The following is a 23,984-nucleotide window of genomic DNA, read 5'->3' on the forward strand; positions in this document are numbered from 1 at the left end:
CCCGGCCGCGCCCTCGGCGTGGTATTTCCAGACAGCCACCGCTATTCGCAGGCAGGGTGTCCAGGAAGTCGGCGACGTCGGCGCCGGAGGCCGACGACGCCGAGGCCATCGACGCCGAAGCCGACGACCACGACGACGCCGGTGCTGCGCGCGAGACGTCCCCGAATCATTCGCCGAAATAAACCGATCCCCATATAAATTACAGCCGCGGCGTTACGACGGCCACCCCGCCCCACCCTGCCCCACCCCGCCCGGCACGGCCCATTCGGAACGCTTTCCATAAGCTTTTACTCTCCGCCGCGGTCCTCAAGGCCCTGCTGCTGCACTACTGCCGCCCGAATGGCTCGCTCCATTCCCGGCCGTGCCGCGACCCACTAGGGGGAAGACGCCGTTTGGGAATTTGGAACGGGTCAACAAGAACCAGCCGCGCGTTTCCGCAGAGCGCGTCGACGGGACGAGGAAGCGCACGGGGAACGAAAGCACCCGCGTAGCACTGTACTTACGAAAACGCACGGCTGTTCATGTTTACCTGAGTCAATAATGTAGGAGTTTTCAGAGCAGAAACACCCGGTCGGCAAGGCACACACACTCGAAGCCGTCTGCGAGGGCGTCCAGCCTCCAGCGAGGGGGTAACCACTCGCGTAATACCCTGTACACAAAAACCGTGTATTACGCGTAATACACGTGATCGTAATACCATTTTTGGGTCAAATGTGCCAAATTTTGGCATTTTAGGGCCGTAATACACGTGTAATACACCCGTAATACAGCGTAATACGGAGTAGTCTGTACACGATTTCGTGAAGTGTTTACCCCCTCAGCCTCCAGCCGCTTCCCCACAAACAAACAAAATTTAAAAAGAGCGCGCCCTGGCTGAAAGGGAATGCCCGAGTACTCCACTGGTGCTCTGTCCACCGCACCCGGCGAGCGGCAACACTGTTTGATCGAGAGCCTTGACACCTGAGGGGCCTCGCCCCAGGAGGCTGATTCCGAGAGGGGGGCGTCTCTCTCGCACTCAAGGACCGTCCCGTTGCGGTGCGAGAGAGACACGCGGGGCCTCCCGCGCGGAACCAGCCTGCAGGGCGTCATCGCCAGGCCGGCGAGCTTCCCGCGCGAAGAATGGACCGCGGCGACAACAACAAGTACCGGTGGGGGTCGTGGCGTGTTTCGCGCGGGGGACGTGGCTTGCAGGATGCGAGTCACAAAGTACGGACTAAGCTAACTGGCAGCCCGCGTCCTGTCCGCGACCCCGGAGGCCTTGCCGGAGGCCTTGCCGGAGGCCTTGCCGGAGGCCTTGCCGGAGGCCTTGCCGGAGGCCTTGCCGGAGGCCTTGCCGGAGGCCTTGCCGGAGGCCTTGCCGGAGGCCTTCCCGGAGGCCTTCCCGGAGGCCTTCCCGGAGGCCTTCCCGGAGGCACGAGCCGCGGAGGACAGGCGGCCTGGTGGCGCGACAAGGCACGACAGGGCGCGAGCGGCCCGCCGTGTGCACCCTGGAGCTACCGCCGGCAGACTGGCCGCCCGGCCGGGCAGCCCCGGCAGGCCGGACGCCCCGGACGCCCCGGACGGCCCGGACGCGCGGCTCCTGCCCTGCGGCCCCCGTCCTGCCCTGCGCTGCCCTGCGCCACGCAGGCCGCCGGCCAGGCCACCGTAGGAGCGGAGGGCACACCAAGACTTTGCGCTTAGTTTTCACCTCCTCACGCAGCCACACCCAATAGAAGAAAAAAACAAACAAACAAGCAAACAAAAACAAGTCCGTGGGTTAAAGCATTGTTTGCAGTGAACGCGCTAAATGTGCTCCAAGGCAGCGCGGTATAAACTTTTTTCTTCCCGTTGAGTCGTAAAGATTCAAATTTGAAGGATTAATATTCAAAATTTGAAGTGAGGTGGAGTGACGTGTATGGGCCGGCAGCACAAAGGCCGTGTGTTATCGCCCCGTTCATGCGGTGCAGCGGGGCTGCTGCTGTTGTTGTTGTTGTTGTTGTTGTTGCCTCGCGTTTTCGCGCCCTTTTTTGCTCTCTCTGCATTGTTTCACACCTGGTCGAACGTGGATGCTGTCGGAGTGTGCATTATGATGCACCGATAGGGAGAATCTTTTGTCATACGTCACCTGAAAATAAACGAGAAAAAAAAAACGAATGGAACGTAGCTCTGAGCCGTTGGGCGAAAAAAAAGCAGTAAAAAAAGCGATCTCGCCCCAGACGATAAGAGCCGAAATATTCGGATGACGTCATCGGGGACCGCAAGGAGGGCATCAGCGGTCCGGCCCGGAAGGCCGAAAGCAAGACCGGAAGTAAGGCGCTTGCCGCGCTGCCGCCGAGTCGGCTTACATTCCGAGCTGGCCATTACACTGGAAGGGAAGGGCTTACTGTGTACATGCGGGGCTACTGCGGCGGTGTTCGTCGCTGCTGGACGGCAGGGAAACTTACCTGAAAAAGACAGAGAGGAGAAAAACAACATTAGCAAAACGGCTCCGTAAACAACAACAACAACAACAACACGTGACAACCCACTCCAAAAAAATGCTTCTTTTTTTTCGAATGTCCGCGTGAGGCCGCGCTACAAACACGCGCAGGCGGCACACCATAAGGCAAGGCACACCGAATGGATGGCCTTGTTTGCGCCGCGACCTCTTTGAGATTGCCCCACAGCTGTACTGCCCCCCCCTCCCCCACCTCCTCGCCATTTTTCTTCGCGCCCCTCCAGCCGCGGCCCCCTACCTGCAGGCGCTACCGGCGGGAGGCCTTACGCCGAGCCTACGGCACACATTTGGCGCGACACGCGAGCCGCCGCCCCGCTGCCGCCCCGCCGCGGCACCGTAAGTACCAAAGCACCGGCGGCACTATTCTCTCCGGCGGTAAAAGTTGAGGAAAACAAGAGAAAAAGTTGAGTCCAAATTACGCGCGCGCGCTCAGGCACCCACGGCCATCGATCTTCTAAGGGACGTTTTCTTTTCCCTTCTACCTCACCTCACGTACGCCCCCGCAGTGTCCCCGCCCCGCCCCGCCCCGCCCCGCGTGACGACCCAGACCAGACGGGGGGCGTGGTCAGGTTGGCCGGCCTGGGTGCGTGCCGGGTCGCCCCCGGGACCACCGCGGCCCCGCAGGGGGCCCGGCCCGGTCGCAGCGCGCGCCTCGACTCTGATGCGTCGATGATAGCGCCACTGTAAAAGTGCCCTACTTGGTGGGGAGGGAGAGGCATGGCGATGGCGGCCGCCCCCTCCACCGTGAAGCGGATCCAAGAGCGCGGCGGTGATCTGTGTGACGCCGGTGCAGCCGGAAGCGAGTGCGAGAGAGACAGAGGGAGGGAGGTACACTGGTTGTGCGGGGAGTGGCCGGTGCGTGCGGCCGCGGTGGCCGGCGATGCCGTGCTACGCCACTGTCTCGGGGACTCTGGGCCTAAATATAGGGAGCGGTATGCCAGAGCTTTGTTCTGGGACTATTCCGAGAGCAGAGGGTGGAGTGAGGAGGGGCGGGCGCGGCGTCTGAGCGCGCTGCGAGGCGGCGTGGCGGGGCGGGGCGGGGCGGGGCGGGGCGGGGCGGGGCGGGGCGGGGCGGGGCGGGGCCGCGCGTCCTCCCATGGCTACTCCACGCGACGGTCTGCAACAAAACCCGGCCCCTTGCAGTGCCTTGCCGCCATTCAGTCGGCCGAAGCGGCCCGTGCATAAGCAGGCACTCCTTTGTGCTGACCGCGGCACACTCCAGACAGCGCTTCGCTCTGTCTCTCTCGCTCCCGAACGGAACACCCAGGAGAGAGAGAGGGACGAGATGCGGAATGAACCCGCAGGCAGAGGCCGGACACGGCCTTATCGCGGCCGAGGCGGCCGAGGCCGTGCGCGTGCTGGCCGTGCTGACGCCACAGCACCCTTAGCTGCCGGGCCGGCCAGCCACGTTTGACCCGTATTTGAAGGCAAGGCGGTGCACGGCGTCGGCAAAGTCCTTCCGCCGTGAATGCAGCGACGGCGCCCACTCCACGGACTTCCAATTTAGCTCCAAGAAATCCCAATTTAGAAGTCACCACGTTGAAAACTCGCGAAAACTACTTTCATAAAAGTCTGTCGAGTCGATGGAATATTTCGAGCAGTGTGCTGCCCCGTGCTGCCACGAGCAGGTGCCGGGCAAGGTTAAGGCCGCGGTGCCACCGCGCCGTCACGGCAGGGTGATAATGAGGCAGGGGCGCGGGTTCGAACCCCCGCGCCGCCAGTCCGCGCCGCGCGTGCCTCGTTCTGAGGCGGCCGTTTTCAAGTGGGGAGGAACAAGGCGTGGATAAGATCTTCGCGCGGGACAGGCGTGGGCGTTGTGGGCGTCAAGTGTGAACGACAGAGACGCGGCCGACCCGCCGCCGCCGCTCATTGGGCCGACAGAGGCCGAGTTTGTGGAGGTGAGCGGTCGCATTTCTTGAGAGTGCAGACAAGGTAAACTTCTTTTCCGCGACTCACTGCAGACAGAGAGCTCTCCGGGGAAAGTTTTAATGAGGGCACGCGCGTCTTCATATTCTGGACGGGTAAGTCGACGCCCCTCGGAACGAGGAAGACGGACGCAGTCGGGCGCAGTCTCGGACGGAGTGCTCAACGTGCATTAGAATGCCAAAGAAACGACCCCGAATTTCACAGCCTCCCAAAACTTGATCAAAGTACTGAGCGTATTCGGAAGCCCTCGGTGTAACAATCGACACAAACAGGTCGTTTCAGCTCCGTTTTGGATTTCCCTTCGTAAACCGATCTGGCCCGCCCTGTGACGTGCACCGCGTGCCGGGTTACTTTCCGATTTACTGAAGGGTTGCCGGTTCACGGTGCAGTAGTCGCCGTGTCTGCTCGCCACGCCCATGCTGGCCCTGTTTTCCCAGTGTAGTTGACTCTCCGACCCGCGACCGGCACTTCTTGACGTTCGGCAGGCTACTCTGTCCTCCTCCTCCTCCTCCTCCTCCTCCTCCTCCTCCTCCTCCTCCTCCTCCTCCTCCTCCTCCTCCTCCTCGGGGGTTGACAACCTTCATTCACTTCAACATGCGCGTGCGGCGCGGTTCGCAGAAGCACCCGCCCTCTCCGAACCTCCTCTTCGACCATTCGGCCCGTTAATAAATAGGTTTGCGCAGTGGCGTAGCAAGCACCAGTTTTTGAGCTGCCCCGGGTCAATCCCCTGCGAGGTAGGCAACATGCAATACATTGCCCCCCCTCCCCCAACTTTTTTGACGTTCCTACGTGCCTGGGTTTGCGGTTGCCTTCGGGCCTGACAGTGTGCTGCCGAAACCGGCCGGCGGCACCCAGACAGGGTGAGCCACGTGACACAAACACAAACGCCGACTGACCTGCGCACTCCAGTGCCACTGTGAGCCGATGACAGGTAAGACATCGCTCGCGCCGCCCATCCTCATCCCGCCTCCGGTCGCTCCGTGTCCGGCAGCCGCCTAAGGCAAGGCCTCAGGCAAGGCCTCAGGCCTCCGCGGCCTCCGGGGCCTCCGGGGCCTCCGGGGCCGGGGCCAGCCATGGGCACCGCCTGCTGCCGTCTTGCTGCACTCGCTGCTGCGGCCGCGCCGCTCCGGGGCCGCGCCACCAGGCCACCTGGACGACGGCGGCGAGGATGGCCTCCGCCGCGCCGGGCATGGCGACGACGCAGAGGCCTCGGGGGCCGCGACACTTGCTGTCGCGCACCACTGTCTTCGGCTGCAAAACACTCGCTGCACTGGCACACTGGGACCGCCACCCGCGCCGCCGACAAGAACCCCGCGAGCCTCGAGCCGTGCGTCTTGGAGGCGCCGCTATCGCTTCCCCGCGCAGCGCTGCGCAGCCCCCCGATAGCAGCGCTCTAAATCACGACCGCGTCGCCACGTCCAGCGCGCCGCCGTCTGCAGTCTGCGCGGCCCGACTCACGGCCACCGCCTCGGCCGCGTCAAGTCGGCTGTCATCGCGGCCGCTTTCTGCAAACGTGATTAATGTTATTAGATAAAGAGCCGGCAGGCCTCGGCGGCCTCGGCGGCCCCGGGACTGCCGCGCGTTGCGTGATACGCGCACGGGTCCGCGGTGCGTCGCGGCGTCGCGGCACGGCGCGCCGACAGGTCGGCGTCACGGACTTGCGTACGCGGGGCGGCCGTTGCGGGGAAAAAGCAACCGCTGTCACCTGGCCTGTCACCGCGGCCACGACGCCGAGGGTCGCTGTCGGGTCCGATTAGAGGCGACCAAGGCCCTCTGTCAGGACGCATTAGCGTCACGCGCGCCGAGACAGATGGCGGTAATTGGGGGCGGTGATCACGGCCAGGAGGTGCTTGGCGGCGACGGGGAAGCGCGGGGAAGAACAAGTCGGAAACTAATGGACTCTCTTCCGGGCGCGACGGCCGCGGTCACGGGGTCCTCGGGGTCCTCGAGTCGGCGGGGTGGTCGCGGCTCAATCAGCAGACGCCGGCGTCACCGAGCCACTGGCTGCAAGGGCCGATGTGGCGGGGCGTTCAGTGCGCAGCGCGCAGCCACGCGCGACACCACTTTTCCACTTTCCACTTTTCAATTTCACTTCCTGTGCACTCACACGCAGAATCACAAAAAAAACACACTCCGGCACTACTTTTCCGGCGCATTCGCGCGTGCCATTCGATTCCGGTGCCCAAAGTGTCGCACACGCACGCGATCGGACGGTCCACGGCGGGGCGTGGCGGAGCGTGGCGTAAAGAGTCCCTCGCGGGACGCGGTCGCTAGTGACACTGAGGACGGCCCACGGCGGGGCTACAGCGGGGCAGGGCACGGCCAGGCACGGCAAGCAGGGCAGGACGGTCGGACGGGCCAACAGGCAGGGCCGGGCCGGGCCGGGCAGCCGGGGGCTCGGCGTCAGAGACGTCGGCCATGCCGTCGAAAAGCGCGGCCGGCGTGGCGGCGGCGCGGCATGGCGGCGGGGCCGCGTCGCGACCGCACGGCGCCGCGCCCGCCACGCCCCCGGCCGCCGCGAGCGATGGATTCGTCATTGGCCGCGCTGTCGCGGGTTCGAAACCAGCCGACAGTCATTTTTATTTTTTCGGTGTATTGTTATTGGTCCCGCTTCCCCTGTGGTTGAGGCCGTGGCGCCCCGATCCCCGCCCTGCTCATGTATCGGCAGCGGCATTAAGTGAAGCACCTGCAGCACATCGGGTGCGGGAGGGGCATGCGGTGGTGAGCCCTACCGCCACTGCCCCGCGGCAAGCCCCGCGGCCTGCAACTGGTCAACGGATGGATCAGCAGTGCAGTCGTTTGGCTTGGTGTGGCCACCACCCCCGCCCCACCCCGCCCCACCCCCCCCCACCTTGTACCAAATGGAGGCGCCACGATATCCATTTACCGCGGCTTGCACACCAAGGCCGTTTTCCCAGAGTGGACATTTCGGGTCGCAGCCCGCGGCCAAAGTGCGCCTCCCCTCCCCCTCCCCTACACCGGCAGAAGAGAGTGAAGCGGGAAGGGACTTAACCCCTGCCGGCCGTGCCGGCCGTGCCTCCGCGACCCCGTCTAGGCTGGAAACTTCCAAACAAGCGTCTACGGGTCCCTGCGGAATCCTCCTCCTCCTCCTCGTCCTCCTCCGCAGCCACCTCGCCGCTCCCCACCCCCAGCGCGGCGGCGGTGACGCAGGGTAGGGCAGCTCCTGGCGCTACCCCGTGCAGAGGCCGGCGCGCGGCGATACCCCTCGCACCGAGGACTCTAGTAGGGGGCGCCGTCGCCGACGGGCGCCAGAGGCCGCCACCTGCAGCTCCCCGGTGCGGTGGTCGGGGTGGTTGCGACGCCGCCGACTGCACGGACATCGAGTCCAGCAGCGTGACGCGGCTCGCGTGGCGCACGCCAAGAAGACACGGCCGAGTGCCCCCCGCAGCCCCAGGCTGCAGGGCCTGCAGGGCGCTGCAGGGCGGGCGAACGGCTTACACCGTCCTAATCTGCTTTGCCGCCGCCGCCCCGTTGGCGCTAAGGGCGTCGCATTGTGCTCGCCGCCGTCAAGCTGCGTCAAGCACGCTGAGGAGCAGCAGGCGAGGCGCTGGCCGCCTGGAGCTAGTCGCCTGTCGCTCCGGGCGGCGACGACGGCGTAATCCGGCCGCGACAAGCGCGTCCCCCGCGTTCAAAGTTTCGCGTTTTAGGAGCGTTGTGCTTCCGGTGCCCCGACTTCAGCTCAAGTCAGATGCGCAGCTTGCGACAGCCACCCAGAAGGAGATTTTCATTTGATTCCCTTCAGTTTTTCGCAGTTTGAAAATGTTGGAAACAACTAAGAATTTCGCTCCTTAAAGCGCCGACGGCTGTGAGAAATGAAGGACTCCACATTCTAGGGCCGACGTAGTTTGGGTCGTTCGGATTTCGCCCAAAAGACGACGGCGAGAGTCACCCCGCTTGGCCGGCTTGGCCGGCTTGGCCGGCTTGGCCTAATGGCGGATTCACAGAAGCATGGCAGCGAAGCAGCGAAGCAGCGAAGCAGCGAAGCAGCGAAGCTCGCCGACGCAGCTAAACGAATGTCCGGCGGAAGGAGCTGCCGGGAGAAGGGACGGGGATCTGGGCGGCGCGGACTGCAGGCTGATTCCGAAAGAACGTTCCGTCTCTCTCGCTCTCAAGGAGCGTCCCGCAGATGGTGTGAGAGAGACAGCGACGAGCGAGCACTGCTCACGACCAGCCAGCTGGAGGAGATTCCTGGCGGGCAATGGCTGAGAACAGAGTCTTCGTCGGAGCGAGAGGCTGCCGCGGAGACCCGCACTGGGTCAGGGCCGCCACTGCCGGCGGGCAGAGCGTCCGCGAGCACCGCGTCGTCCGTCGTGTTTTCATTTTCTATTTATTTATCCCACAGGTGATGAAGCGGTGGCCAACGTATTTTACGCGGCGCGTCCCAGAATACACCAACCGCCGCCAGTGCCGCCGTCGCGACGACCACCACGACGACCACCGCGACGACCACCGCGACGACCACCTTGACGACCACCTTGACGACCATTGACGACCCGCGACGACCACCGCGACGACCACCGTGACGACCATCGCGACGACCACCGCGACGACCACCGCGACGATCACCGCGACGACCACCGCGACGACCACCGCCACGACCACCGCCACGACCACCGCCACGACCACCGCGACGACCACCGCGACGACCACCGCCACGACCACCGCCACCCCGCACGACCACCGCGGAAGGCCGAGAGCGCGGTGATGACCTCTGCAGGTGTGTCCTGGACCGCCAGGGACCGCCAGAGCGATGGCTGCATGCGAACAGAGCTTTCGTCGCTGCCTCTCTCACACCTGCGGGACGCGAGAGAGACGGAACGACGGTTCGGAATCAGCTATATAGAAAAGTGTCGCCTGCATGCACGTTATGGCTGCTAGCTGTTGCCTCGCGTCATGCCTCGAAAAAGAATCTTTCACGGCAAGAAATATACGTTGATAAAACAAAAGCGGGGAAGCGGCAAGGCGCGCAACTTAGTTTGATAACTTTGTTTCTCGCAGAACGCGACATGACGGCGATACGGGGTGGCGACACACTCCTGCTTCAGAAGGGTGGAGGGGCGGGGCGGGGCCGGGTGGTGAAGCTTGACTCTGCGGTTTACTGCAGTGTACATGGTGAGTGCGTGTGTGTGCCGTACTGCCTTGTGTGTTTGTGTGCCTCGGTCCCATCCATGGGCTATGGGCGGCTGTGGCTGTGGGTCCCACACCGGCCCGGCTCTGAAAGTGCATACGTGCCCCCTCGGCATCATCAGCGTCCCGCAGCGTCCCCTCCCCCTTTGTTCACCGGGGATTTCAAGATGCTTATCCGGGTGGTTAGCGATGGCCCACATCAGCCCATCGGTGCTGCGGCTCGCCGCGGGGAGGGGCAATCACCTGCAGGGGAGGGGGGATGGCCGTATCGGGAATTCGTTACTTCGCTACACATTAATCAGCGCCGCTATTCCGACGACGCACAGCGACACGTAGCGACGCAGCCCCCGGCCCGCGTCCGAACCGCGCGCCCCGCGGGGAGGCTGTGCGGAACGACCCCGGACCCCTGATGGCGTCGATGAGAACAATTTCACCGGTGTTGAAATGAAACGGTTTGCTTTGGGTGCTGCAATCGCCGGCCTTCTCCAGTGTGGTTCAAACCGACGCATTTGCCGCAGCATGTAGTTCGTGGTGGCCAAGAGCGCAGAGCCATCGGCTGTCGGGGGATCGATTCCTGAGAAACCTTTCCATTTTTGACTGGCTCTTCCACAGCGATTTGAACTCCTCGCCTCACCGGCCTCGGTTCATGGACCATGGTGGCTGAAAATGCGGTTTTGGCGACACATTGCTCTGCACATGTCTCCCCTTTGACCCTGCTTCTCGCTACGGTGGCGCGGGGCGCGTCAGCCAACAGGCAGGCCCGTCTGACCGAGTTTGGAAGGCAAATGCACGAAACGAAAGGCGAGAGCAGCCGCGCTGTTGCGCCGAGCTTGGCCGAGCTTCGACGGGCGCCGTCAAGGTGAAGCGCGGCATGATGGGGAGGGGAAGGGGAAGCCGCGCACGGCTTGGCGTGTCTGTCGCCTGCGTCGCCGAGACTCTCACGATCCCCACCGGGGGCCCTGCCTGCCCTGCGCTGCCGTGGCCCCGGCAGGGCATGCCCAGGCCGCAAGGGCCCTGTTGCAGCGCTTCGCTCGCTTCGCTGATACTGGATAATTAATTCAGGGGAGACTTGTAGAGCAGGCCGAGGAACCAAGGAAGGCCCAGACGAGCCGAGCAGCTCTGCGCCCCCGAGCAAGAGAGAGCGGAGCGGTCGGCGCGGTGAAGCCGAGCCGAGCCGAGCCGAGCCGAGCCGAGCCGAGCCGAGCCGAGCCGAGCCGAGCCAGGCCCGCCGGGGAGTTGGGCCGAGCGGACGCGGGGCGCGGAGTGCGAGCAAACCTGCGAGCGGACCTGTCGGGCACACGCAGAGCCAGAAAAAAAAAAATGGAAAAGGCACAACAAGATCCTGCTGCCTCCCTCAGCACTGCACACGCACACACTCTCACTCACACAGCGCACAAGCCGACTTCCAGGTATGTACTCCCCCTTGCCGCCCCAGGCTCTTGCCCGGGCCGCGAGCAGCAAGGGGAGGGGAGGGGAGGCGGGCGAGAGGGATGAGAGACTCACTAATTTCAACTATGCACTAGAATTAATACACGCGCAGCCCCCTGGCATCGCCCTCGGAGGAAGGGAGGGGGAGCATCCGCGTCGTGGAGGGGGGGGGGGGGAGGCCATCCGCAACGCGGTACTATAAACGCGCCCAGGGAAGTACCTGCGGGTAAAGCCGAAGTGGAGGACGCACGCCATGTTTCATTACGTTCCGTTGGAGTGTACACTGGCTACTGGCCAGACATGCTGACCAGCAGACAGTCAACGAGCCGGTCCACGCGACGGGAAGTTCACAGAAAGGGGGCGCTAAGAACATTGGCTGGAACTATTCGTCACCAGAATAAGGTCCATTCATGGGTCTATCCTGTGGCGCGCACACACATGCACGCTCACAGAACCGCACCACTGTTAAAAAAAAAGTCTGAAAATTCAGACAAAATTGGTAAGAAGTTATTAACAGACTTGAGGTCTGAAAATTCAGACCATTTAGATGGTCTGAAAATTCAGAACTCGAGAGTCTTACATTTAAGAGTTTGCTGGTCTGAAAATTCAGTCCTGTACGAAGATTGTGAACTTGAAGGTTCGTGACATGTTCAATATGACATAGAAAGAATCTCAGGTGTGTGTGAACCTCCAAAGAGGACACAGTGAGTAAAAATTGTGATGAGGGAGAAGATCCTCTGTCCTTTTCCCTGACTCTCGAGAGGCCGGCCTGTGGCACCCAAGGAAATGGCGACACGGAGCCACCCGCGAGAGGTAAATTAGAATGTGGATTGTTCAACTTCCACCCATATTACGGAGATAAATCTTGCAGCAGAGAATGGTTCTCATATGGCCGATTAAGTCCTGTCAATTTGGAACTTTTCAACTAATATATTTTCACATTAGAAGCCTTTTAAACAGAAGTAGGTATGTTCCACAACATGCGCGCCATCTAGCGGACAAACGAAATCTTGGGTTGGTCTGAATTTTCAGACTTAACCATCTAAATTTTCAGACTGCGCTGGTGTGAATTCAAGTTCTGAGACGATCAGGTCGCAATTTTCATACCGAAAGGCAAAATTTTCAGACAAGCAGTCTGAAACAAGTCTGAAAAATAGTTTCAGACCACCAAGTCTGACAAAAGTGGTCTGAATTTTCAGATTTTTTTTAACAGTGACTCCCACAAACAGGGCGATGTCGATTTGTGGCTGGAAAAAGAAGAACGAAGCGACACACACACACACACACACACACACACACACACACACACACACGACGCACGCACGCGCGCGCGCGCACACACACACACACACACACACACTGCCGCAGCAGGCAAAATGTCACACACTACGCCGCCTGTTGTTTGCGCGCCCCGCCCCGCCCCCTCGGCGCGCCCCGCCTGCAGCATGTTAATTGCAAAATAAATTGCGTGCCGCGGGCGAGGCGCGATACGGGATGGGGCCACTCGGGGAGGGGCGCGGGGGGCGCCGCGGGGGAAGGGGGAGGCTCTTTATTGGCTGCAAAGGCCGTGGCCGAGGCCGTGGCGCGTGTTCCGATCTCTAATCTCGGCCACCACACCATCTCGGCCACACCGCGCCGTGCCGTGCCGTGCCGTGCCGCGCCGCGCCGCCACGTTCCCGATGAGAAAACAAGCCGGGGCGGATCGCGGCACGCACGCGGCCAGCGGCCAGTGCACGCCCCGCATCGTGAGAGGCGCTCGTCTGCAACCGCCGGAACCGCTGGAACCGGCGGCACGAGGAAGGATTAACGTTCCTGTGTTCCAGTTCGGGAAATAAGTACGTTAAAATTGTCGACTCGAGTTTTAGACGTCATGGAGTGACTTGGTTCGCCAGCGAGGTGCGGCCCGCCGCCCGCGAGCCGGGCGCGCTGTGCCTCCGCCCGAGTGCGGAGTCGGAGCGGCGGCGACGCGCTGAGGACGAGGACGAGGGAACTCATTGTTTGGATTGCTCCTCGCCTCGCTCCGTTGACATTTGGCTTTCAAATGACAGGGCGAAGCTAGCGGTCCAACGCACTGCTGGTTGACGTATGAAGGCCTCCAGGCCCCCGCTCCACGAAGGAAGAATATCCGGCCCCATCATCGTTCTCGCCCTGCTCGATGTGGGGAGCAGGGCGGGACCGTGTTTTGCTGACAACCGGGCGGCCGCGGTCGTGAAAGACGCTGCAAGTGGCGAAAAAACACGGAACCGTTGCCGCCAACCTGAGCCGACCTGGGCGCGTGTTGACGAGAGGGGCCGGCCGGTGGAAACAAAACGCGAGTCAACCGCGTCGCAGAGTCAACATTCCCTCCCGCCCGGACTGCGGCCCTCGCCTCGCCTCGCCCCGCGCAGTCAATTATCATATGAAATGCGAGACCAAGGCCGACGGAGAGGGGGTGGGGGACCGAGAGGGAGGTCCTGGCGACTCTTTTCATCAAGACGACGGCACACATTACGGCGGAGGCGGTGCCGGCGCGGTCCTCGGCAGAGGGCGGCAGATGGAGCGCACGGCCTGCACGGCCACGGCAGAGAGCACCACCCCGACGACCCCGACGACGACGACGACATCATGGCGGCGCCTAATTTCGGTGACAGCTCGGGCCGGACAATGACATTAATTATAAGAAAATGAACGTCAGAGACAATGCGGCCCTCCTCTGTACCGCTGCCTTGCCAGCGGGGCGCGCAAGTAAGGGCGGAGAGAGAGATAAAGGGGGGGTGGGGCACCGAGAGACGACCCGGCCGCCAGACGCCGCGGCGCCGGGGGACGTCCGCACCGTCCGCACACAGGACGCGCAAAGTTTTTTCTGCCCTCCGGCCTCTCTCCTCCCTTCCCTCCGCCTGGCTCCACCCCTGGCCACGCAAATTGTTTGGTTGCCGCGGAGAAGGAGCAGCAAGGGCGGCGAGGCGGCCCTTGAAGGGCAATACCTCGGCCGCAGGGCGCGCGGCGTGCCGGCGCGCTGAAGGGCTGCCGGGCTGAAGGGCTGTCCCCGCCTCAGCGCGCCGCCACTGCCGCCGCGGCAAAGGGAAGGCAGGCCAAGGCGGGCGAAGGGAAAGTTGACGGATAAATGGGCTGCCCGGACGGAGAGCGCGGAGCCGGAGCAGTGCCACCCTTGAAGGACAGGGCGGGCTGACGCCGACGACGCCCTCCGTCTCGCTTCTCGCTCCTCGCACCCCGACCGAACGCCCCGCGAGTGCGAGAGAGACGGAGCGAGCGTGGTTCGGGGGCCGCAGGCAGCCTGACGAGGCGACGGCGCGGCGCGTCAGACGCAGCGTCCTCACAATGGACGCCGTGGACGGGACGGTCCAGGACGGCCTCTCCGCTCTGCAGTGCTGGCCGTGCCGCTGCCGCCCCAGTCCTCCACCGCGTCCCCCAGCGCGCAGCCTCATAGAGTAGTCGATTCGTGCATCGAGTGAGGAAAAACAAAGGACAAAGGGAAAGCGGCTTTCCACCCATGCATTGGACCTTGGAGAACCCGATTCCGTTGAGTCCCACTCGATCGCGGCTGGGCAACTCCCGTAATTGAACAAAAGGGCCTAAATACAAAACTTGCTCTAGCGTGCCCGCAAATTAAGCTAGAAGGCTCGGGCTGGTGTCAAACTGTTCGGGAGGAACAGGGGAACAGCCTGGTATGGGCAGGTTTAAGTTGCGCCGACTGGGGCGGCCACAAATTCGAAATTTGTTCAAGAGCAATTTGAACGCTGTTTTCTATCTCGCCATATTTCGGAAATGAGGCAAAAACTCGGAAATTACCCTTAAACAAACGTTATGTGCCCATTCTTCAGCTCGACGACGGTATTTTTACTTTTTCTATAACTTGAACCAGAGCTGAGAAAATCGAGCTCAAATGAAGCGGTGCAGAGACGCGGGCGGACGGGATTCGCGCTGGCAGGCGACAGCGCTACGCGCCGCCACGCTCTCCCCCCACTCCTCGCCGGCGAGCCGCATCTGGAGAGGACATCCATCTCACTCGCACCGTGCCTGTGAGCGCACGGGAGGGACGGAGCGAGACAATGCTGACGCTTTCGGAGCGGCTGCGCTGCACCGGCCCGCGCGCGCCTTTTAATTCCGTCCAAACAAAACTCAGTTTTCTCGAGAAAGAAAATTTGCGAGAGACCGGGACTTTCCGGAACCTTGTACAGCTAGATGTGCTCTATCTCCTTGAATGTGGTCCATTTTGCCAGTCCCTGTGCACTGTTCTGAATACCAGGAAGAAGGGCCCAAGTACTTGAACCTTTCGTTTGCGTTTTGCGGGGTACTAAGTGTTCAATAAATACTGTAGACGCATTAGAGAACCAGAAAAATAGGTCAGGTGTTTTCGTGGCACGCAGTTTCGGCGCTACGCGGGTCCTGACGAGTGTCTGCGCTCTGGCGGCAGTCCCGTTAGGCTGACCGGTGCGACGTAGGGACTTGTACAAATCACATGTCACATGTCAGCTATGGCTTTTATTTTGGATTGCATTTGCACGGTCTCCGGCATCTCCGTTCCGCCGTGCCGGCGGTGCCGTAGCGATGGCAAAAGGCGAACCAGGCCAATGGGCTGCACATTAACATAGCAGTGTTATGGCACTTTGTAGTGCGCCGCGCGGCCGGGGCCGCTCACCGGCATCCGGCGGTGATTGGCACTCAATGGCAGGGCCGCGCTTGTTTTTAGCACCATCTGCGTGCAGCATTGTTGCTGTTTTCCGAGGTGGGGGCTGTTTTCTGCTTTTGAAGCAGAAGACGCGAAACAGTGCGCAGTGGCCGAGGCGGGGGCGGACCTCAGACTTTCGCGACTTCTCGGAGAGTGCAGACCGTTCCTCCACAGCGCTGCAGTGCCGCACTGCTGCGACTTGCGTGGGAGTTGAGCTTACCGCCCCCGTGTGCCCTGTGTCCCCTGCGTTCAGTGCTGTGTTGGTGAACATTTAGTGACAGTGCCCGCGACATTGTGACAGTGCAAGTGGAAGTGTTTGTGAAGCAGTGCAAGCGAGAGTGAGAGTGACAGTGAAAGTGAACGCACAGATTAGCAGTGGCGCGTGCCTACCTGTGTGGACCCGTGCTGCCCGGCACACGCCCGGCCCGGCCGGGGCGAGGGGGGAGGGGTTTGTTGTGATGAGTGACAATGCGACTGCGGACAGGTGCAATGAATGCTGGGACAATGAGTGCACTGCTTGCATTCTGTGCAGAAAGAGGCTCTGTGCGGAAGAGGCCGTCACCGTTACCAGTGGCTTGCCCAAGATATTGGAAATCAGCGTTTCAGCAAATGACAACATTCACAAGATTTTAGAGGGGAAAAGTGAAGTGCGGGTCCACGTGGCGTGCCGCAAAAACTACACGCGGCGCGTCAAGAAGGCGGTGCAGCCAGCGACGGTTCCAGGCCGCTCTCTCAGAAGTGCAGTGGTGGAATTCAGCTTCAAGAAATGTTGCGTTATTTGCGCAAAGGAAGTCAAGGAAAAGGACCCCAAACATCCCGACCGACACGACGTGCACCTCGTCAGCTCCATGGAAATCAAGAAGACGATCACGGACCAGGCCAAGGAAAGGAAGGACGAGTGGGGCGACGAGGTGAAGGCTCGTGTCAACAGCGTCGTTTCAGACCTTGTGGCGGCTGAAGCCAGGTATCACGGGAATTGTCTGAGGCGCTTTCTGAAACCAGTCTTGCCGAAACCACGTGCCGAGCCCTCCGGAAAAGCTGACAAACGCCCCACTAATGCCATTGACACCTCTAAATCTGAAGCATTTCACCAGCTCTGTGAGTACCTAGAACAAAATGAGGAGGGTCAGCATGAGTTGGGAGACTTAATCAAGAAAATGGAAGAATTCTCAACCACTGGTGAGTGCTATGGCGAAAAGCATACAAAAAATTTGTTGGAAAATCGTTATGGTGCTGCAATCCTATTTTCCCACTCTCAAGGGAAAGCTGGCCTAGTCGTGACCTTTAAACGCTGGGCTCACTGCATTTTGACTGGAAAATGGCACAGGGACAAATGTGCCGATCTAGAGCAAGAAAGTAAAAGGATTGTAGAAACTGCAGCTGAACTCATTCGAGAACAATGCTGGAGCCGAGGCTTTGACAGTGATCACTTCCCTTCAACTGAAAATATCCAGTCTAATGGTAATGACTCAATTCCGGAGTTATTGACACTTTTTCTGAGCAAATTAATGAAGTCAAAAACTAAGAGAAAAGCCGCTCCAAGAAAACGAGTTACTGTGGCCCATGCACTGCTGGCATCAATGCAGCCCTGTAATTTTCAGTCGCCATTACACCTGGCTTTGGGGGTGTCCCTTCACAGGAAAACTGGAACGCGCTACTGGATTGATGTGCTGTACAGCCTAGGGCTGTGCAGCGCGTACGACGAGGTTCTGAAATTTGAGGGGTGTGTGACAATTCACGCCCCCGCAGAGATTTCGAAAGGAGGAATGCTGTACTTTGTGTTTGACAATGCAGATCACAACGCGCGCACCCTGGACGGCCGGTGCACAATACATGTTATTGGGGGCGTTATGATTGTTACTCCTTTTTGCAAACTAAAAGCTCAAGCCCCCGTGCCCCGGCCGAAAGCGATGCTTACTGCGGCCGAAGTTGGTGACAAAGGGGTGGTCCCGGTGGTGCCCTTTCCCGGGAGTCAGAAGACCGGCCTCGCCCAGCACACCATGAAGGATGTTGTCACCGAGCCGCTAGAGTGCCAAAGTGTCATGAAGTCCAAAAACCTTAACACCTTGTGGATGTCTGGCCCGAGTCTCGGAGCTCCGTCTTGTGCTGGCTGGAGCGGCTTCATGGAAGAATCGCTTCAATCCACTCAAAAAAATGAAATTTCTGCCATTGTTCCCCTTCCATTTGTAAATTTACCTCCCTCTGACCCATCTGGTATCTACACTGCACTTTTGTATGCAAGGAAGAAATGTGATGAGCACGGGCAGAAGACGTGCATTGTAACTTTTGATCAACCCTTGTATATTAAGGCAATGGATGTAGTGTATGGAGCAGGTCTGGTCTTCATTATCCTGCGCCTCGGGGGTTTTCATTTGCTCATGTCATTTATGGGTGCGGTAGGGTACCTCATGGGCGGCAGTGGCCTCGCCGAGCTTTGGGCTCAGGTTTACGCCAAAAACTCCGTTTTGGCCATGATTGGTGGGCATGCCTACTCCAGAGCACTCAGGGCCCATTTTCTGACGCTGCTTTCTCTAGCAACCGTTATATTTGAAGATGGCATCAAAAGCGGTGAAATCAGCGGAGAAACAGTAGAATATTTGAAGAAGTGTCACTTCAAGAAAACCGAGGGAGCTTTGACTACCGTTTTTCTGCAAGAAATTCGTCTGCACCTGGAAAACAAATTTAGAAGTGAAAGTGAGAAGAGCCGCACTGCACAGCTGTGGGTCCAGTACTGCCAACTTGTTGAGATAATGCAGCAGTTTGTGTTTGCAGAGCGCACGCGCGACTGGAGGCTGCACCTGTACTGCGTGCAGCGAATGCTGCCCTTCTTGGCCGCGGCGGGCCACATTCATTACGCTAAGGCAGGTCACCTGTACCTCCAGGAAATGGCCAAACTGGAGCAAACCCTGACAATGGACGAGTTTGAAAAGTTTGTTGAACAGGGGTGGTTCACTGTATGTCGAAAAGAGGACAAGCCGTTTTCTGGCACCTGGACTGATATGATCATCGAGCAGACGCTTATGAGAGCCATGAAGACACAGGGCGGCTTAACTCATGGCAGGGGAATGGCACTGGCCACTGTGTCCCGCTGGGTCAATAGTGCTCCACACGTGACTCACGTCATAGAAAGTTTGGAAGAGTTCTGTGGAGTGACGCACAAGTCTAGCTACCAGCACATTGAAATTGGCGCCACGCGGCAGCGTCGCGACGACACACACGTCAAAGTTTTTGTTGAATATTTTCGCCAGCACTCTCCATTTTATCGCTCCACTGGGGACCTAGTCAACATTGCTACTGGTCTCGTTGCAGACGAGTCAGTAAACTGTGAAAGAGCTGAAGAGATTGGAAGGGAAATTTCCCTTGGTATTGTGGGCAAATGTTTCACCGAAGTGACAATACCAAGAAAGAAAAAAGCTGTCAATATTGCAGCCACAAACAACACCATTCAAATAGGAGGGGAAATTATTGCAGTAAACCCTTCAACAGTTTTTCACAGAATAATTTGCAATGTACGTTCTGATGAGAAGCTGGAGGAGTGTATGGGCTACGAGCTGGCGCCGCAGCCCATGTCACTGTTTGACGGCCGTACTATTCGTACGGGCACAAAGTCACAGTTGATCAAGGTTTTTGAGAAGCTGTGCAAGCCTGACAGAGGGGTGCCGGCTGGTGCCATCTTTGTGATTGACGGGGGATTTCTGCTGTGGCGAGTGCAGTGGCCGCGGCCTGCTACCTACGACGCTATCTGCATCCTTTACGTCAAGCTCGTGTTGCTGTGGTACGGCGTGGGTTGCACGGTGGTTTTTGACGGTTACGGGGGCCCCAGCACCAAGGACGTGCAACATCTCAAGAGGGCGTCTGTTTCAGCCACGGTAAGCGTCAGCGGCGAGAAGACATGCATCACAACACGGGATGAGTTCCTGGGAAATTCGGCGAACAAGGCGCAGCTTATCCCTATTTTGGCCGAAAAGCTGCGGGCGGCCGGCGTCCACGTGATAGAAACAAGTGGTGACGCAGATGTCGCAATTGTCAACGCGGCATTGGAGAAAGCCGAGACGTCCAGCAACGTCGTGCTAGTTGGGGAAGATACTGATCTACTCGTTCTACTTGCAGTTCACGCCAGCCCAGAGACAGACGTGAAAATGTTGATGCCAGGGAGGAAGCCCAACTCTAAAAGAGTTTTCAGCAGCCAGAAACTACAAGAACAGCTCGGCCCCCTTCGCCCACACCTGCTTTTTTTGCATGCTGTCACTGGTTGCGACACAACTTCAACGCCTTACAGAAGAGCAAAACACATGGGATTCCAAAAGCTAACCAAACTGATAAAAAGTAAAAGCCCTATACTTGAAAAGATTTCTGCCTTCAATAAAAAGGACTCAAGCCCAGAAGAGATTGCAGCTGCCGGAGAAGCATTTCTTGTTGCCTTGTACGGCGGAAGACGGGCACACGGGTTGAACCGAACCAGGTATCTTCAGTACAAGAAAATGGTTGCCCGGCACAAAATCACAGCCAAGTTTGAGATTGCCCGGCTCCCGCCCACATCTAGCGCGGCTCGGCAGCACAGCTTGCGTGTTTACCACCAAGTGCAGGCGTGGCGGGGTGTACACCTGCCCGAAACCGACTGGGGCTGGAGAGAAGAGAAAGGGCTGTTCGTACCGGTCACGTCGTCACTGCCTGCCGCCCCCGAGTACCTGCTATCCCTCATATTCTGCAACTGCAAGTCAACCTGTGCCGTCAACTGCGAGTGCAGAAGGGCGGGCTTAGAGTGCACAAGCATGTGCGGCCACTGCGCTGGAGATGCATGTGGCAACAGCCCGGGTCCAATTCATGAGGGCGACATTGAAGCCGAAGAAGAGCAAGACGACGCCGACCAGCCGGATCCCGTCAACTTCGTGCGGTTCCTGGACAGCGACGAGGCAGAGCCAGCGCCAGAACTGCCAGACCGAGTCCCAGGTGAGCGCAATTTTAGTCCATATTATTACTTCGAAATATTTTTCAAATGAAGCTCAGAATCTTACAAGTACTTGTACGTTTGTTGCAGTGTCAGGTCCAAATATGACTGAAATTAACCCCCAAGAAAACCAAAAGCCGTCCTCGTTGGACCGAGCCAGGCCGGGAGCGAGCCGGGAAGCACCAAGGACTCGCGCGGGACTTCGCTCCGCACTCCGCAGCACTGAAAACACGCGTTTTGCGACATAAGCTGTGTGACTTTCTTATTAAGTAAATGTGTGTAAATAGTATTCATTAAATGCTTTTTCCTGTAAAACGCTTATTACTCAAATGGGAGGCCCGCAAAAATCAAACCAGAATTTGAAAGTGTCATTCTTAAATTTCTAAAAAATGTCTAGGCGTCAAATGCTTGTCTAAAAACAAGATGAGTAAGACAATAATTGTAGATTAACATCTGAGGTACAAACTGGCGAAAGACTTTGTCTTCTGCGAGCAGCCACTCACACACAGCAGTCAGTGAAAGGAAATCCAATGTGGCGGCACCTTTCCCCAGATGGCAGCCGTTAGCTAACCAGTATCGAGTGGGACTTAACGGAATCGGCTTCTCCAGGGTCTAATGCATGGGTGTTCAAAGTCCCGGTCTCTCGCAAATTTTCTTTCTCGAGAAAACTGAGTTTTGTTTGGACGGAATTAAAAGGCGCGCGCGGGCCGGTGCAGCGCAGCCGCTCCGAAAGCGTCAGCATTGTCTCGCTCCGTCCCTCCCGTGCGCTCACAGGCACGGTGCGAGTGAGATGGATGTCCTCTCCAGATGCGGCTCGCCGGCGAGGAGTGGGGGGAGAGCGTGGCGGCGCGTAGCGCTGTCGCCTGCCAGCGCGAATCCCGTCCGCCCGCGTCTCTGCACCGCTTCATTTGAGCTCGATTTTCTCAGCTCTGGTTCAAGTTATAGAAAAAGTAAAAATACCGTCGTCGAGCTGAAGAATGGGCACATAACGTTTGTTTAAGGGTAATTTCCGAGTTTTTGCCTCATTTCCGAAATATGGCGAGATAGAAAACAGCGTTCAAATTGCTCTTGAACAAATTTCGAATTTGTGGCCGCCCCAGTCGGCGCAACTTAAACCTGCCCATACCAGGCTGTTCCCCTGTTCCTCCCGAACAGTTTGACACCAGCCCGAGCCTTCTAGCTTAATTTGCGGGCACGCTAGAGCAAGTTTTGTATTTAGGCCCTTTTGTTCAATTACGGGAGTTGCCCAGCCGCGATCGAGTGGGACTCAACGGAATCGGGTTCTCCAAGGTCCAATGCATGGGTGGAAAGCCGCTTTCCCTTTGTCCTTTGTTTTTCCTCACTTCAGCTATTTTGAAGCACGAATCGACTACACTATCACGGCACTCCGCTGCAGCTTCGTTTCCTTCTCCACCACCATAAAGCGAATCCCCTTTACGGCCGCCCCACCCAAATCACACGCAAGCACACAAATAAACGCAGCGCGCACGCACACACACGCACACACACGCACACACACGCACTCACCCAAACATTTTGCCCACTGGCCCGTACTGGAGCCTCATGTCCTCCTCGTCGTGCTCAGCCGTGCAGTTTATCACACGGCCAGAGAGAGAGAGAGAGAGAGAGAGAGAGAGAGAGAGAGAGAGAGAGAGAGAGAGAGAGAGAGAGAACGGTAGGTTGCGGGGGGGGGCGGAGAGGGAAAACAGTGAAAGAAACAGGAAGTCCTGCGGGGCCGGAAGGACAAGGCTGCGTTTGGCCTTCTTCCTCTCCTGCTTCTCCTTCTTCTTGTCCTCGGCTTGGAGACGTCTCGCTTAATGCTTCCGGCTGGGCCAGGGGGGAAAGGGGATCTGTGAGGCTGTGCCGCCGTGACAGGTGTGGTGGCTCGGCCCGGCTCGGCTTGGCTCGGCTCGGCTCGGCTCGGCCCGGCTCGGCTCGGCTCGGCTCGGCTCGGCCCGGCTTGGCTCGGCTCGGCCCGGCTCGGCTCGGCTCGGCCCGCTCGGCTCGGCTCGGCTCGGCTCGGCCCGGCTCGGCCCGGCTCGGCTCGGCTCGGCTCGGCTCGGCTCGGCTCGGCTCGGCCCGGCTCGGCCAATGCAGAGCCCTTGAGCAGAATCCGCCTCGCCTGGGCGCACAGCCCTGGCGGTGCGCCCTTAGCTCTGCGTGCTGGGGAGCGACGACTCGCAGTGCAGGTTCATTCTGAGTGAGCGGTGCTTTCCCTCACTCCGCCTTTCTCGCGGACCTAATGAAGTGCGAGAGACACTGCAGAAAATAACCACAACAAAAGTACACAAATTTCTGGCAAATTTTTTATCAGGAATTTAGTGTACTTTTCAAGTACAACAACTGTTGTACTAAGTACAACGGAACCGGCATGACGAGTGCTGGGCAGTCCAGGGCTGGTTGTGGTTTGTACAATTCTCGTTGTACTTTCTACAATCCCTGTTGTACTTTTATTGTACAGTTTTTGTTGTACTTTTGTTGTACTATCCACACTTTTTCTTGCAGTGGAGACGGATAGGTGAAATCGTTGTTTCGAATCAGACGGCTACGAGACAGGCTGCACTGCTCCCACGACAGGCCTACAGCTTACAGTGTGTCTGTCTCAATGGTCGTGCGGCTTCGTCGTGTGTGCTCGTAATCAAGGCCGTTTCGCAAGTTTCGATTCGGGGCGCTGTCCGCCCCCACCCCCACCCCGTCTGACAATCGCTCAGGGCGGAATTTCATCCTGCAGACAGCAACGGGGGAATAAGGCAGACAGTACGCTAGCAAGAAGAAGAAGAAGAAAAAGAAGTGGGAGAAGAAGAAGAGGAGAGAAAAAGAAATAAATAGGACGCACGAGAGAGGAAAACAAACACAACGGCACGGCGACGCCCCTTCGTTATAACAAGACAGTGCACTTTCACGGCCACGCGGAGAGAGAGACATATAGAGACAATGAGAGAGAGAGACAGCCAGAGAGAGAGAGAGAGAGAGAGAGAGAGAGAGAGAGAGAGAGAGAGAGAGAGAGAGAGAGAGAGAGTGATGAAGCGAGGATAACGGGTGGCAGTGTAGTCGCGATGCACCACGCGGACAGTTTTGCTCTTCGGTCGGGCTGACAGGGGAGGAAACTGCGGGCCACAGCAAACCACCCAGTTGGGTGCAAAACGAGACAGGAAAACGCGACAAATTTCCGTAGTCCGAAACCGTGGTCAAGTCGGTGCTTCTGTGTACCTTATCAGGCCTGTTGCGTGTGTCGGGGTGCGCCGCGGGCGCTGCGGCGTGAAGGGTGGGTGGGTCTCCTTTCATTGGCAAGCCGCTCTTCGAGGCAGCGAGGACCAGTGACGTCAGCGCTCGCGTCAGCGGCTGGCTGGCTGGCCACCACGGCAGCTCACTGTGCGGCGGTGGCGGCG

At 59.1% G+C, this 23,984-nt stretch overlaps 1 protein-coding gene across 6 annotated transcripts in view; it reads right to left on the minus strand.

Moving 5' to 3' along the window:
* LOC117653932 (potassium voltage-gated channel protein Shaker) overlaps window positions 1-23,984 on the minus strand; it is a 154,421-nt gene that overhangs the window by 90,787 nt on the left and 39,650 nt on the right. The window contains exon 1 of one of the 6 annotated variants that reach the window (XM_034399979.1): window positions 5,299-5,397. The exons of 4 other annotated variants lie outside the window; for them this stretch is intronic. In XM_034399979.1, coding sequence (XP_034255870.1) covers window positions 5,299-5,342 — 44 coding nt within the window. In that variant the 5' untranslated portion in view covers window positions 5,343-5,397. Of the gene's footprint in view, window positions 1-5,298; window positions 5,398-23,984 lie in introns of those variants that run through there. One more of the 6 variants, XM_034399975.1, reaches the window with a different exon arrangement.

This window comes from Thrips palmi, unplaced genomic scaffold (genome assembly GCF_012932325.1).
Source record: "Thrips palmi isolate BJ-2018 unplaced genomic scaffold, TpBJ-2018v1 HiC_scaffold_8, whole genome shotgun sequence".
In the NCBI taxonomy this organism is placed as follows: Eukaryota; Metazoa; Arthropoda; class Insecta; order Thysanoptera; family Thripidae; genus Thrips; species Thrips palmi.